Source organism: Tympanuchus pallidicinctus, unplaced genomic scaffold, assembly GCF_026119805.1.
Source record: "Tympanuchus pallidicinctus isolate F22 unplaced genomic scaffold, pur_lepc_1.0 scaffold3, whole genome shotgun sequence".
NCBI classification, from domain to species: Eukaryota; Metazoa; Chordata; class Aves; order Galliformes; family Phasianidae; genus Tympanuchus; species Tympanuchus pallidicinctus.
Genome location: NW_026294747.1, coordinates 33477429 through 33492453, shown reverse-complemented (window position 1 = coordinate 33492453; position 15025 = coordinate 33477429). Strand labels below are relative to the sequence as shown.

At 34.4% G+C, this 15025-nt stretch overlaps 1 protein-coding gene across 4 annotated transcripts in view; it reads left to right on the top strand.

Annotated features, from left to right (window-relative positions):
* Positions 1-15025, top strand: part of STRN3 (striatin 3) — a 56039-nt gene that overhangs the window by 21066 nt on the left and 19948 nt on the right. Inside the window, exons 3-9 of one of the 4 annotated variants that reach the window (XM_052694696.1) lie at positions 417-490; positions 1780-1861; positions 2159-2338; positions 2764-2896; positions 4044-4185; positions 7925-8035; positions 14122-14262. In XM_052694696.1, coding sequence (XP_052550656.1) covers positions 417-490; positions 1780-1861; positions 2159-2338; positions 2764-2896; positions 4044-4185; positions 7925-8035; positions 14122-14262 — 863 coding nt within the window. The remainder of the gene's footprint in view (positions 1-416; positions 491-1779; positions 1862-2158; positions 2339-2763; positions 2897-4043; positions 4186-7924; positions 8036-14121; positions 14263-15025) is intronic. The other 3 variants (XM_052694697.1, XM_052694698.1, XM_052694699.1) reach the window with 3 other exon arrangements.

Below are 15025 nucleotides of genomic sequence, written 5' to 3'. Positions count from 1 at the left end.
CGTGCAGAGGCAGAGTGGGAGTTGAAGGTGACAAATAGGTAGGGATCTCAAATATGATATTCATTCATCATAGTATGATTGTTTAGGCTGTGACAGTAGTGCAGCTGAAGAAATCATCCATGATAAATAATTGAACCTAGCTGATGTGTTTAAAAAAAAAAAAAAAATTCTTGGAGAGCAGAGCAAATACTCAGTTGTCACCTTTGCTTTGTTTGATAATTATAATTGTAAGAAGGCTTTCTCAAAATTCTTGAAGAACTAGAATTAATTGCATGATACTGTAATTATTGTAATTGTATTGCATTTGGAATAAGGGGTGTTCTGTTAATATGGTTGTTTTAAACGGGAGTAGGAAAATATTTGAGCTGATAAAAGCATCCTGTGCTAATTTGTTAAATCTTTGCATATTTTTTCAGGGCAAAGTATCATAAATTGAAGTATGGCACAGAATTGAACCAAGGTGACTTGAAAATGCCAACTTTTGAATCAGGTAACTTTTATGATAGTACCTGTTCTAGAACAGTTTCTTTGTAGTGTTCTAGATTTGCTCAGTTTATTGCAACTTTCTCTTTTTTCCCTCTTGATTACGTTACAGAGGAAAAAAATCTAGGAAAAATGTGATATTGGGTAAATATTTTTGATCTCTAAATCATAACAAATTGACCTTTTTATTTTGAAACAACTCTCAACATAATGAAAGTTTGAAGTAGTTGCACAATTCCTTATTAAGTTGCTGCTGCTCTTACTGCTTTTAAAGTCACTGTTCATTTAAAATTGCTGTTCAACATTTCATGTATGTTTGACATCCATCTAGAAGGAAAGTTTAAGTGTACAAAAGCATCAGAAATACTGTTGTTTGGTGCTGCTACAAGGTGCTAGTTTTTGAAGAATGAGCGAGGGAAAAAAGCTACTGAATTGGCTTGGAAAAAAATACTGAGTTTTATTTTATCTTAAATGAAGGAAAAATGTCCGAAGAGTTTAAAAAAAAAAAATAAAATAAAAATATCCTTATTGCCTCCGAAGTGCATCGAATTTTGCAGTGTAGATGCGAAGCTTATCATGATGGTTCCCTTTTCACAATATTGCAGATAAAAGAAGGAGTTTTTGGAAACATAACTGTTTAATAAGCAGAAATAAATGTGGCTTCTACTGTAATGTAGGTCTTTGGAAAGTTGCAGTGTTGGCCTGTATTTTTGCAGTGAGCCTTAAAATTGTGGTTCACAGATCACTCTTGTTTTGTTTATTTCTATTTCAGAATCGCCACATTTTGGGTACTTCTACCCTCGGCTGAAACTACAGATCACGATTCATGTTTTTCAGGGATTTCTAATATATGTTTAAAAGCAATGGAAGTGTTAGATGGTTTAATCCTTAAGCTCTAAACTTGTGTTTTATAGTCTCTGCCTTAGTAAAGATGCAGTGGGCTCAAGATTTTAGTTGTTGACAGTAAACACATGGAATCTGTGTTAAACTTGATGTCTTTGTTTTCTCCGAATAAATACTTTTTCCAGCTGCTGTTCTCGAGGTGGAGAACTGATTTTGTTCTGTGAAACTATTTGCTTCATGCTCCAACAGATAACTGAAGCACAGGGGGGAAAAAAGCCCTCTTTAATTAAAAGGAACTACTGCAGTAGGCTGCAAGTAATTTAAAGATTGTTTTTTGTAAATATTTGCTTTTCATGTCATTGGTGCATTGTGAAAAGTTGATTTTAAAAATCAAACAAAGCCACAAAAAAAACTTTCCAAAAACCAATAATTGCTGATAATGCTATCTTTCAGAAGAAACCAAAGATACGGAGGTTCCTGCAGTACCTCAGAATAGCCAACTGACCTGGAAGCAAGGCAGGCAGTTACTAAGACAGTAAGTAACACTGTTGGAATGTTGGTTTATTCACGCTTTTTCCTGAGGTCTCAGGATCCGTTTGTTTGCATACATCTTGGTTCAAAGTAATTGAGATGAGCACACAGTGGGCCATGATGCAGGAGTTTGTAGTCTCGATCTTTAAACAGTGTACATGGAGCTTTTCCATGTGAGATGGTTAGAGATGAAACTTATCTTCTGTAATATATATTATAGCAGCATTAATTTGTGAGAGTCAATACAGATTTTTTTCGTTTTTCCATCAAATGTGCTTTCTTCTTTCTCAATACATACTAGGTATCTTCAGGAAGTAGGTTATACAGATACGATACTGGATGTACGCTCCCAGCGGGTAAGGTCTTTGCTTGGGCTCTCCAATTCGGAACCAAATGGTTCAGTAGAGACAAAGAATTTAGAACAGATCCTCAATGGGGGCGAATCTCCTTCATCAAAACAAAAGGGACAGGAAATCAAAAGGTAAGTGAAGAGGTGAGAAATGCATGAAGTTTAAGTTTATGTAGTCATTTTAATGTACTGGTCAGTTCACATAGAACTTCAGACTCTTGAGTCTCTGAACACTGTGAGCATAGCAGACTACAAATGATTATGAACTTCAGTGAAATTGATTATAAGTCTTGCATAGAAAACATTGGGTTATATGACGTAAATTCAGCTTCAATGCCACTTTGGAATTGTTATTTTAAGGAAAGTTACTGCTGAGTGATGTAACATGAAGAATTAGACAGCTGTAGAAACATCTTACAGTCATTTCTTGGGGTTTTTTTGCTAGTTTTAAAATTGCTGAACTGTTAAGTCAGACAGCTACTGTGTTTAATGTTAATTAATCTTCCAGAAATCTCATGAGTAAAACTCTCTCCCTGTTAATGTTTTTACTTTTGTAGGAACTCTGGTGATGTTCTTGAAACATTTAACTTCTTAGAAAATGCAGATGATAGCGATGAAGAAGAAGAGAGTGACATGATAGAGGATATTGCAGAAGGAAAAGAGAAACATCGGATAAATAAGAAACACAAAGTAAAAGAAATTTATTTTTTTTACTTATAAAGATACTGTTTTGCATGCGCAAACCCTATCTTAAAAGGGAAATATCTTTTCCTTTTTCCCTAGATAGTCAAAATCATGTCATTTCTTTTATTCCACGCTAGAAAATTCTGTCACTGTGATTTCTTTACGCAAAGAGGTTGATTTAGGACAGTCATACTGACAATTTTCCATACTATTCTGTAGAATGGAAGTGCCTATGACTGCTTTTCTACTGTTCATAAGTAGCTCAACTGTCATTCAACATTAGCTCAGCTTAATGAAAGTTTGAATGTCCCAGCTTGACTTGTTAGGAAGGATTTTACACTGTACCTTTAGTTATTAACTTGTACATCTAGTAAATATTCGATTGAGATGTTTTTTGAATCTTTGTTCTAGGGCAGTAGAAAGTCTTATATAATAAGTAAATCTTTTAGCATTTGTTAAGAGATTACACTTGTTTGATTCTTGACAAAATTTTTATAAGAAAAAAATAAATAATTGAAGCTTTGTTTACTTCAGTTTTAAAAAGCCTTTCTGCAAAAGTATAAGAATATTGAGGAACTCATGTAGAAACCCAGCCCCATGTTGAATTTTTATTCACCTGCAGAATGAAAGAGAACTTCTAGGTGATTTCTTGGTAGGGAATTGTTTCTGTTGCCTTTAGGTGAAGATGTGATACAACTACTAAAAAGACTAGTTTCAGAAACACTTGTGAATATTTTCCGAACTTATGTTTAGTACAGAAATATAAATGGAAAGCAAAAAGGAAAAAATAATTATAGACCAGCAGAAAACAGTTTCTAAAGCTTCTCTGTAAAGTTGTTGATATTGCAAGAAAAAAAGTAAAATTTTCCAGTTAATGCCTATTAAATCAGAACTGAAAATTAGGCTATATGGGTTTGGTTTTGTTGCTAAACCTCATATGTCAATATTCTTTTCCTTTCTAATGATCAGTTGACTGTGCTGCTCTCTTTTCATTTTTACTTGTTGTAAGCAGCTATAGTTCTGTGTGGATCTGAACATGCTTCATGTTAAGAACAAAGTCATCAATGAGCATAATCGCTATCATTTATAATGAAGCATTTGAGTAGATAAAGTTGGTGGTTAAAATGCAGGAATGTTCTTTATTTGATTGCAGATTGGTAATGAAGGTTTAGCCGCCGACCTTACAGATGATCCCGATACTGAAGAAGCCTTGAAAGAATTTGATTTTTTAGTGACAGCTGAAGATGGTGAGGGAGCTGGAGAAGCCCGAAGTTCTGGAGATGGAACAGAGTGGGGTGAGATGCTCACAAAACAATTTAGAAATAGAAAAATACTTGTTCATTACTCTACAGTATCTTCACAGGTTGTGTGGAGTGGATGTGCGGATGGTTGTGATGCTGGTGATTAGCTATTAATGTCTAGAATGCTGAAACTTCCATATTTATATTTTAGTGGAAAGAAATATAATTATACTTCCAAATGTTTTACTTTTGATTAAAGAGAAATCCAATGAAAGGAATGTACTCCTTGAATAGGACCAGGATTCTGAATGTTTTTCTATTTGAATTAAATAGGCTTTTGAATTTTGATTTTTGTTCTGTTTTTCTGATAGGGAACTTTAGACTTCTGTTCAGCTGAAATTAATTTCTTTGGTTCGCTTGAAAAAATTAATTTTGAAGGTACCAAGGATTAGGAAGTGTTTGTTTGGAATTAGTATCAGAAAGTTGATCACTTTTTTTTTTTTTTTTTAATTTCCAATTTCTGTTTTGTTTCTAATTGGAAGATGAAGGCAGACAAGTTGTAACCTTTAGTTTTAGTAGTATTTATTGGTTGTCTTTATATAGCCAAGCAGGCAGATCTCTCAGTATGAGAATTCTCTTAGGCCCTGACGCCAAGGTTCTGATTTTGAATTTGCACTTTCCTTTCAAATATCAAGTGCAGAGAATTCTGGTTTCTGAATCAGTCTTACCAGTATGGTATATAGAAAGACACACATACTGCTGCTTTTCTTTCATAATGTAAATAGTTGCTCAGCTCTATTTTCAGTGTTGTTGGTTTTTTTTCCTGCTCCAGTGTTCCCTGTCCTAACATCCCTATCATTCCTTGTTTTAGTGAGGATTCAGGCTCTCTGACAAAAATGAGAAGAACCAGTGTTTTTAAATGTATTTCTTTATAGATATTTTAATATAAGCGAATCAAGCATCAAATATTTTTGCTTTCAATAGTTAATCATTGAAGTAGTATCAGTAGGTCTAACTCCAGATACATTAAAACTTTTAATTACTAAATTTGATGGTTAAATTTGTGCTATTAGAAATTTCTGCAAATCAGCCTGCCACTGACTGTGGACATCTTCCATTCTGCCTATAATACAGTTCTAATGAATGCGTTCCTCCTATTTATAAATACCTCATTTAATGTGCTTTGAGTCTTAAATTATTTTGAGATATTTTGATATATAGTCTGTCATGTGATATTTTGCTAGAACAGTTTATCTTCAAAATAGTGAAAGATGAGCAAATTCAAGCCATTTTAAACAAGGTATGTCATTTTTCATTGAAAAATGAATGTAATTTTCAAATTAGAAGTTTATGCTTTGTAGTGAAACAGTATCAAGAAAAGGATGCTTATGTAAGTCTGTTTGCTTAGGTAAAAGGGGATAAAGCAAATGTTACCTGTTACATAGTATATGCTACACGTTACAAGTGTTACACATCAAGTAGTCTACTTATTTTGCTTGTGATTTTCGTGTCTAACATGTTAATCACTGAATTTTTCTTCTGTGTGAAACAAATTCTTTTTATGTAACAATGTGAGTCATTCTGTGCACAGAATTCCATACAGGAGAGGGACTGGAATTGAAGTTCTCCTGAGTCATTTTTAAAAAAATGAAATTGAAGAGGGGGAAAAAAAAAGCCTCCACTGAGTGATATTGGCTGTTGGGCTTGAATAAGCTTACTACTACAGGAGACTTCTGGAAGTCTTTAAATTATGTGACTTTGTTCCAAGAAGGATAAGTAAGTGTAGGCATAGTGAGGAAAATACTGTTAGGTTTTCCAGTAATCTTTGAAATTCATTTCGGAGCCTCCCTATTTCATCTGAGGTAAAATTTGAATTAGTTTTTTTATTTCTGACTACACTTCAGTAGCCAATACCACTGTTCCTGGATATTTGTTTGCAGGCTTTTTTATCCTGTTTTCTGAATTAGCCCACTTCCTTCCAATTCATTGCCTCTTGAAATTTCAGTGTATCCCGCAGACTGGATATGTTACTCCTATTTTGTTGTCACTGAATTATGTGCTCCTGATTTCATATATCGCAACTCTTAAAACATCCCAGAATTATATGCAAGAATGTTTTGGTTTCTTGTTTTGTTTTGTTTTGTTTTTTTGCAACGGCATTACATTTTTTTTTTAACATGTGTTCTGTTTTTTAGTTGATTTTTGTCAAACCCTAATTTGTACTGTTGCAACCTTCTTGTTTATTTTCTTTCTATTAATGTTTTTCGGGCTGTTATTTGTTGTTCTTCACTGAATTTCCTTTTTGTATGTGTGTCGGGGGGGGGGGGAGTGAGGTTATTTACTTGTTTATCAATTTCCTTCCTAATTTCTTTGCACGAACCTTCAGTCATCTTTTTGTGTCTCTTGTGTTTCCTGAATAAATGGTAATTTTCTATCACTGTTTTGACCCTGTGTTCATAAAGGTTGAGATCTTTCTGTTTGTGGTTTGGTAGCTGTGGCAGTAGTTTGGTGTAAGATGTAATTCTTCAGTTTCCTTTTCCATGGGTCCTTACAGACAGTTCTTGAAATTTCCCCATTATGTTTTATTTCCTGCCTTCCCCACCATTACTGTTTCTGTATCTCATCTCTTTATCAATCTTCTCTTTTTCATTTTCCTATCTGAATGATGATCTTTTTACAGATTGGTCTGTATCCTAGGGTATATTCCCATTCTTTGTTCCGTTTTATCATGAAACATTTGTGTGTAGACTGACTCCTACTGGTTATACTGTTCTGCTGCATAAATGCTTTTGTTTCTTTCTCTGCTGTATATGGCTCCTCTTGTGCACTTCTATGAATCAAGTGGCTATAATATCAAAAGTTGCTGTCTTATGGAGACACTGATATTGTAGGTATAGTTATAAGTTGGGAACTGAATAACTTATTTTTATTATTTTATGTTTGAAAACCTTGTGTGCATAAACCAAGTTTGGTTGATGTTTAGTTGTTTCTCACACAAGGTTCTTCTGCAAATGTTACCTTTACCTTGTCTTGGAAACTAGTTTATCCATTTCCTACTGTAGCCTTTCCAGAAAGGTTTGAGACAGTTGAGAAATTTTGAGACTACTCATGAACACTAAATAATTTTCCAATGTTTGTCAGATGGAAAAAGTTGTCTTCTGCAATGGCTGTGGAATGTGGCATTTTTGCTTTTTCCAGTGTAACTCCTGAAATGCAATGGGATGTCAACTTAATTCACTTACGTGAATTTTATCAGTCTTCATTTAAAATGATTTGTTTCTCTGGTTATGCATAGGACCAAGACTTCTTTCTTGTGCATGTAGAACGAGTGTGAGAGAATGCATGGTGGTCTTCATGAATAAACTGGCACTGACTTACTCAGTTTGCATTTTCATGAGTAATACAGCATGAAAACTTTTATTTGCTTGTTTAACACTGGCTGAATAATTTCTTAACACTGTCTTTCTAAAGATGCAGTAATCTTTCTGAACACCAATGAATTTTTCTGTATTTTGAAGTATGCAACATGAAAAGTTACTTATGAAACTTAATTTGTTTGCTCTTTAGAAACAAATTAATACACAATTTTCAAATGTGTAACTGATATTAAGCAGTGTCTTGGAAAACTATGAAACAAGATTTTGTATTTTGTAAACTTTAAACTGAGACTGCACCTTTTAAAGATTTATTAAGAACTTGTATTGATGCTCTTATACAGCTATTATAGTAAATAGCCAACAGCTTGCATTGCCAATTGCTGATTTTTTTTCTTTTAATAATATGCTGCATGTAGACAAAGATGACCTGTCCCCAACTGCTGAGGTTTGGGATGTAGACCAGGGACTAATAAGTAAACTGAAGGAACAGTACAAGAAGGAACGAAAGGGGAAGAAAGGGGTAAAGAGTAAGTGCAGATTCTGAATCTTGTAATACAACGCTTTTTTGCCTATCTGTATAGAAGACTTTTTTTTCCTCATGAGTTCTATTTGTTTTTGTTTTTCATTAAACGTTTCTGTAATGGGGGCAACCAACTTTAACTTTCTACCTGCTGAATGTGAGTATATCAAAGCCTTTATCTACAGCCAGTCTTATCTCGATGAGATGTGTTGAAAGTGAAATAGGTGCAGAGAATTTAATGGGAGCGCAAAAAATAATGAACAATTGGCATTTAGGAGTTATTTCTACTCCAGAAGGTTTTCTGAAAGAAGATGTAAGCTTTCTCCAGTTCTTAAATTAAAATACTATGGTACTGTTTTGACTGTTGGTTGTTTTAGTGTTTGTTTTGTTGTTTGGGTGTTTTGGGATGTTTTTGTGGTTTTTTTTTTTTTTTTTTTTTTTTTTTTTTGTTCTTTTTGGCTGTTTGGTTTTTCATTTTTGCATCATGAGCTTGAATCAAGCTGTAATTGCTATTCATGGGTTGCAATTTTTTTTCTTTTGGCAATCTAAGGCAGTGTGAGAGTGGAGGAAAAGAAGGCCTGTTGTGTGATTATGAACTTTTTTGCAGCTTCATTTATTTTTTTGTGGTGCCTCTTGCTTTTCTGTGCAGTTTCTAGGTTTTGGCTAATGCCTTACTCTAGAACAGTTTTCAGACCTGTTGCCCTTATATGAACCATGCAAGTTAAACTGAATTTTCAACACTATGTACCTGTTCAAAATACCTTTGTGATTTATATCATCAGCTATGCAAGTTTTTTAGTGGACATGATGTTATTAAATTAGTCTCTGGAAAAGCTCTTTTGCAGGTGTTTTTAATTTTTTATTTGTCTGCTAAAGTTTCTAGCTATATTTAGTAAAAGTAAAAAATATTTAGGATTTGGAAAATTGTGTGAATATGCACTAAATCAGATGATAATTAGGATATAGCACTTCATTAAAGGATTCTATAGTCATTAAGGTTTGAAATTATTTTGCTAGTTATAATGAACTAATATTCATTTGCACATTGTTTTTCAGCAGTTTTGCATGACTCTTAGGCACATATGCATTCATGCATATAGACAAATATTTTCAGCCAGAGTACAAAGATTCTTGCCCAGATTTTGGATTAATTTTTGGAATTTATGGTAGTAATCTGGATGTCAGTAAGCATCACTTAATATGTAAGTAAGCATTTGATGCTTTCAAATTCATGGTTTCTAGTTAAAAACTGACACCTAAATTGCTGAACTAATTGAGTAGCCTAAGTGCACACAGCGAAAGTATGCAGTTATGGTGGGACAGGTTTGTTTAAATTATTTTTATTCTGTCTCTAGCCTTCTTTTGTCAGCTTTTTTAACGTTGAGACTGAAAGTCGAAGATCCTCTTTATTTCTCCTTCAAATGCCAGATCTTTCACAACCTTGATGTTGCATATTCATCTTATTTTGCTCTTCAACATTTTAAGTCCGTTGTCATATTTGTGTCAGAATTTTCTGAGATCTGTGTGGCACTATATATGATCGTTATGATCAAATAAACATTTTGATTATCACCTCTTGCTGTGTTTTTGGGGGTACAGTAATAGGGCAGACATTCTAATGGATTCTTTTATTGGACATGTATCCAATAACTGTAGGTAATCTGCAGTTAGTCTGTTCAACTCATGTCAGGATCTTCACGGCCCTGACATGGACGTGGTAACTGTCATTCCAGTCTTAGGGGTTAATAACAAAACAGAAGTTCATTTTATTCATTTTGACACTTCTTGTTGTTTCTTCTTATTATCTTTTGAGTGGAACATCTAAACTTTGGTAATCTGCTCATCACAGATACATCTTGATAAGGCTTTTCTTTTTCCTTTATTATTTTTAAATCTGTCAGGATAGTCAAAATACTATGTTAAAATATTATGTTGAATTCTTTCTTAAGGGAATTTAAAATGAAACAAAAAATACCCAATGCTTTAATTGCCTTTATAGTATCAACAATAGTAAAATAACCGGCTATTGAGGTTATGTGTGGTGGAGTAGGCTTTGCTTTGTTTCTGTCTGTAACGTTTCTGTGGACAGGTATACACTCCTTTGGGTAAGAAACTGGCTAGTGGGCTGTGCCCAACGAGTAGTGGTGAATGGCGTGAAGTCCAGCTGGTGACCCGTTTCAAGTGTTGTCCCCCAGGGGTCGGTACTGGAGCCCATCTTGTTTAATATCTTTATTGATGACCTAGATGAGGGGATTGAGTGCACCCTCAGTAAGTTTGCAGATGACCCCAAGTTGAGAGGTGGTGTGGATCTGCCTGAGGGTAGGGAGGCCCTTCAGAGGGCCCCTCACTACAAGAAAGACATTGAGGCCCCTGGAGCATGTCCAGAGAAGGGCAACGAAACTGGTGAGGGGTCTGGAGCACAAGTCTAATGAGGAGCTGCTGAGGGAGCTGGGATTGTTCAGTCTGGAGAAGAAGAGGCTCAAGGGGGACCTCATTGCACTCTGCAACTTCCTGAAGGGAGGCTGTGGTGAAGAGGGATTTGGCCTCTTCTCCCAGACAACGAGCAGGACATGGGGAAATGGCCGCAAGTTGTATCAGAGGAGATTTAGATTAGACATAAGGAAGAACTTTTTCTCTCAGGGAGTGGTCAGGCACTGGAATGGCTGCCCAGGGAGGTGGTGGAGTCGCCGTCCCTGGCAGTGTTCAAGAGACGTCTGGATGAGGAGCTGCGAGATATGGTTTAGTGCTTATGGTGGCAACAGTGATGTGGAGACAGTTGGACTAGATCTTATAGGTCATTTCCAACCTTGTGATTCTATGATTCTATGATGTCTTCTCTTTCCAAGCTCAACGCTCCTCTGCAAACCCGCACATATGCATTAATTGGCCTATGTATCTGTTCACAGAATAGGAAAGCTTTTACACAGGCTTTACTGATTGTTACACTGCTGCCTTGTTTTATAAGTTGTGGTTTTTTGTTTGTTTGTTTTTTGTTTTTTGTTTTTTGTTTTTTTTTTTTAGAATTTAAGAAGGAAATGAGATTCTAGGTGTTCTTTTCTTCATAACAGGTCTGTGTTTACTGATTGTGTTCTCTCATTCTGAGGAAGACTGCAACGCAGCCAGATGACGCCTTGAAACATAGCTGCTTATGCAGAGTCAGCACAATCTAATCCTTAAAAATCTTAGTAACATTTAGAGTACTTCAACAATGATATGAAGGCACAATAATTAGAAAGCAGATATCTGTATATTGCTGATGTTTGGAAGACCATCACAGAATAATGACATTTCTTAGCATGAATTACAGGAAAGTTGTTGGAAATAGCACCTGCTTCTTTGTAAACTTGTTTCTCCCTCTCTTATGATGGATTGAGGGCTGTTCTGAGCTGATGCCTGCAGGACAAGTAAGTAAACTTGCTGAAAAGGTAGCAATGGGTAGCAGAGTGAGCTGGATTACTGTCAGTTTCCTTTGAGTATGCTCTGAGACAGACTTTTTATTCCCACATGTTTGAGGTGAAAGCATTTACAAAAGGTGCTTTCTGTTTGGGTGAGGGTAAAATTTGTATCAGTGTCAAGAAGACTAATGAGTCTTCTGGAGAATAAAGAGTGGTTTCAAGTAGACATCAGGGTACCAGTCATGACTTTTATCACGTAATATAGTGATTGCTTCTTAATATCTTCAAGAATATTATCTTTTGCTGATCACTTTAGATAGGTGACTGGCTGACAACCAGTTGGAAAAGATACAAAAACAGGTTTGTGGTTTGTGCAGTTAAGACCCGATCATTTAACTACTTTTTTTTTTTTTTTTTTTTTTTTGATGAAATTTCATTGGCTGACTGCAGTTAACTGTTTCAAATGAGATATTGTCCATATTAGTCTAGCAGCTATCTAAAAACTACTAAAAAGTGTTATTGGAAAGGAGACATTCCTCATACTAGTGAGGAACAACATCCTTCACCTCTTCGGAGTGTCTTTTTAGACGTTTCCACTTCAAGCCAAATGCAGTTCATTTCTGTCTGCAGATCTCTACAGAAAGTGATTAGGTGACATGATGGAATAGGTCATCCAGTAGAACATAGTGGTTACTCAGTGTAACTGCAGTTTGTAGTTAAAACTAGTTGGAAGTTCATTTCAGTTGCCCGATAAAGGACGTTATTTTTACATTTGTGTTTATAATATAAGTGTTTATAACACATACTTTGTTTCCTTCCAATCTGCTAATAGCTGCTTCCTATGCTTTCCTATCTAACTGGAATGAAGTCTTTTTCTGTTCATGCTTTTAAAGGAATGTTATGTGTTCCCATTAGTAATTGTGTTTGAAAGAAACGTTTATCTGCTTTCACTGTCTCCTTCAAAACTCAAGTAGGTCTCTGTATTAATCCCTGCTTTTTATCCATCTGTGTCTTAAAGTAATAATAATATTGCTTTACTTCTGGGTTTATTGGAAAACAATTCATCATAAAGATTAGAACTGTAACCAGGAAAGAAAATGTTAAGTATTTCACACTTCTTCAGCTGAGATCATAGGTTTCTAAACTCTTCAGTACATGAGTTCAGTGAGACTTAGCATTCAAGAAACATGTTACATATGGAAAACTTTAGGAAGTCAGTTTTATTCTCGAACAACTTACAGGTAGGAGCTTTAATATTTATGATAGAAATACTCTGGTTTCCATGAAAGATTGAAACCACAAAAAAGTATAGGGATTCTAACTTGCATTTGTTGAAATGAACATGTTTTGCAATTATTAATGTGAATAATGATCCCTCTCTGCATTACATCAAGAAAATAACTGATGGATGCTAATTTTTGGTCACGTTGATTTTAACTATTTTTTGTCAAAGACAGATCTTAAAATTGATATAACATGATTTCAACAAATGTGTTTTAGAATTTAACTACTTAAACAGTTCTGATTTTGAGAAGTGATCTGTAAATCTAGTGTTCACCTCTTACAACTTCGTGAAATGAAGGCCTTGTTTTGGTTTGTATCTTTTAAAAAGTGACATGTCAACTCAGAGTGTAATAAAATGCTGCCTAGTGCATACTTCACCAAAATGTGTATGTTTGAAAATTACTTACATTATACTATATCCATTTAGAAGTAGTAAAACTTCATAGTGGATTTTAAAGAGAAATACATAGCGTAAGTATATTTGTTTGTTTAAAACATAATTGCCAACGCTACCTGTGAGGACTTCCTTTTAATTAAAACTAGTGAAGTGTCATTGTGGATAATTTTCTTTAGAAGGAGTCTATTGCTGTAATTTCACTTCATCTTTTTTTTTTCTTTTTTTTAATGGAAGCTGGAAGTTGAAAGCAGAAGTGAATTTAATTAAAATACTTGTAATTAGAACCTACTATTTTTGTTAGCTAGTATCCGTACTATGAAATTAATGCACACATAATTTAGTATATTTTAATTCTACTTTTAGTTACTACTACTATATAATTTAGTATTCTTTACTTCCAGGAGCAGGCTTATCTAATAAATATAATGTGCATTTACTATTTCATACACTGGTGATCTTGTATTTTATACAATATAAATATTTTATACAATTCAAACACCATTCAAAATCAGGGAAAGTTAATTGTTTGTTGCACCCCCCACCCTCACAATTATGATTTATTTATACTTATTCCCCTCATTTGTGAGCTTATCTTTTATTTGCAATCTTTCTCAATGTTTAATTGTTTAGTATAGTTAGTTCTGTATTAGCAAGTGTTTAATTCATATGTATTTTTATAATTGTGTTCTTTTGATGTTTGGCTTCTCACAGGGGCTGTATGATGATTTTTTTCTCTCCTACAGGAAATTATAAAATAGACCAACAGATGCAAAACATTTGTTTTTGATCTGGTGAATTCAGACTGTTTGCATGTAGTTTTAGATTTAATGCATTAACTCCTTGATTTCCAAAAGATCAATTGTATTTATATACAAAGACAAAAGCAAAGCATTGTATTTATTTTAAGGAGGTCCCATTAGTAATTATTCTTGTTTACTTAGTTAATGGATTTTTAGACTTCTGTCAAGTCAAGCGGTAGCAATCAAATGAATTTTTGCTGCTGACGTTAATTTACAGGAGTCAACAGGACAAAACTTCAAGACATGATAGCAGATCTGGGCGATGATGAGATACCCCACATCCCTTCAGGAATCATTAATCAATCTAGGTCACCCTCTTCTAGAATGACTGATCATGAAGGTGCAAGAGCAGAGGAAGGTACAAAAAATTCAGCTACTTATTGTATTTCAGGAGATTTCTTGTAGAAGGCACACGCTGTCATTTACTGTCCGCTCTATAAAGCTTAATGCAGTTGCAGGTTGTGGACCTTTATTTCCTAAGTACTTTTAAACAACTTCATGTACAGCGGTGTGTTCTGAAACTATTCAGTATTAAATCACTGTTTGCAGACCCCATGTAGCAAAATGTTGTATTGAATAGGGTGTTACTGATTGAGGGTTAAAAGGTGAGTATTAGTATTTGACAACAGTTTGTGTTTCTGAGTGAAATTTGTAAGTGAATATTTAACTTAAGAGACTAAATTGTCTCTTTTTCCTTAAGTTTAATGTTGATTTATTGTTTTTAAATTCTCTTGTCCTATTTTATGTATAGTCTTAAGCATTTCTCTGCAAAGTATTAGGTCCAGTTTCAGAATTATCTTATGCAATGGGGGTTAGTGGCATAACATCACCTACGTAGCCCAAAGTTTTGCTATTCAGCTTGTTGCCATCTACAGTTTTAAGGTTTGACTTTTAAAGGAGCGTTTTTCAAGATCATACAATACTGTGATATAAATTGTCTATTTTAAATAGAATAAAATAAAATCAAAGTGCTCGACTAAATCCGCATTTGGCTCTTCTAGGATGATCTCTGAACCATAAGCCATGGCATGGTATTAGCTATCCCAGAAGTCAAAACAATTTGCATTATTACTGATGCTGCTTATTGGTTCTTTTGTTTTTCCTTAATCCTTACTGTTGTC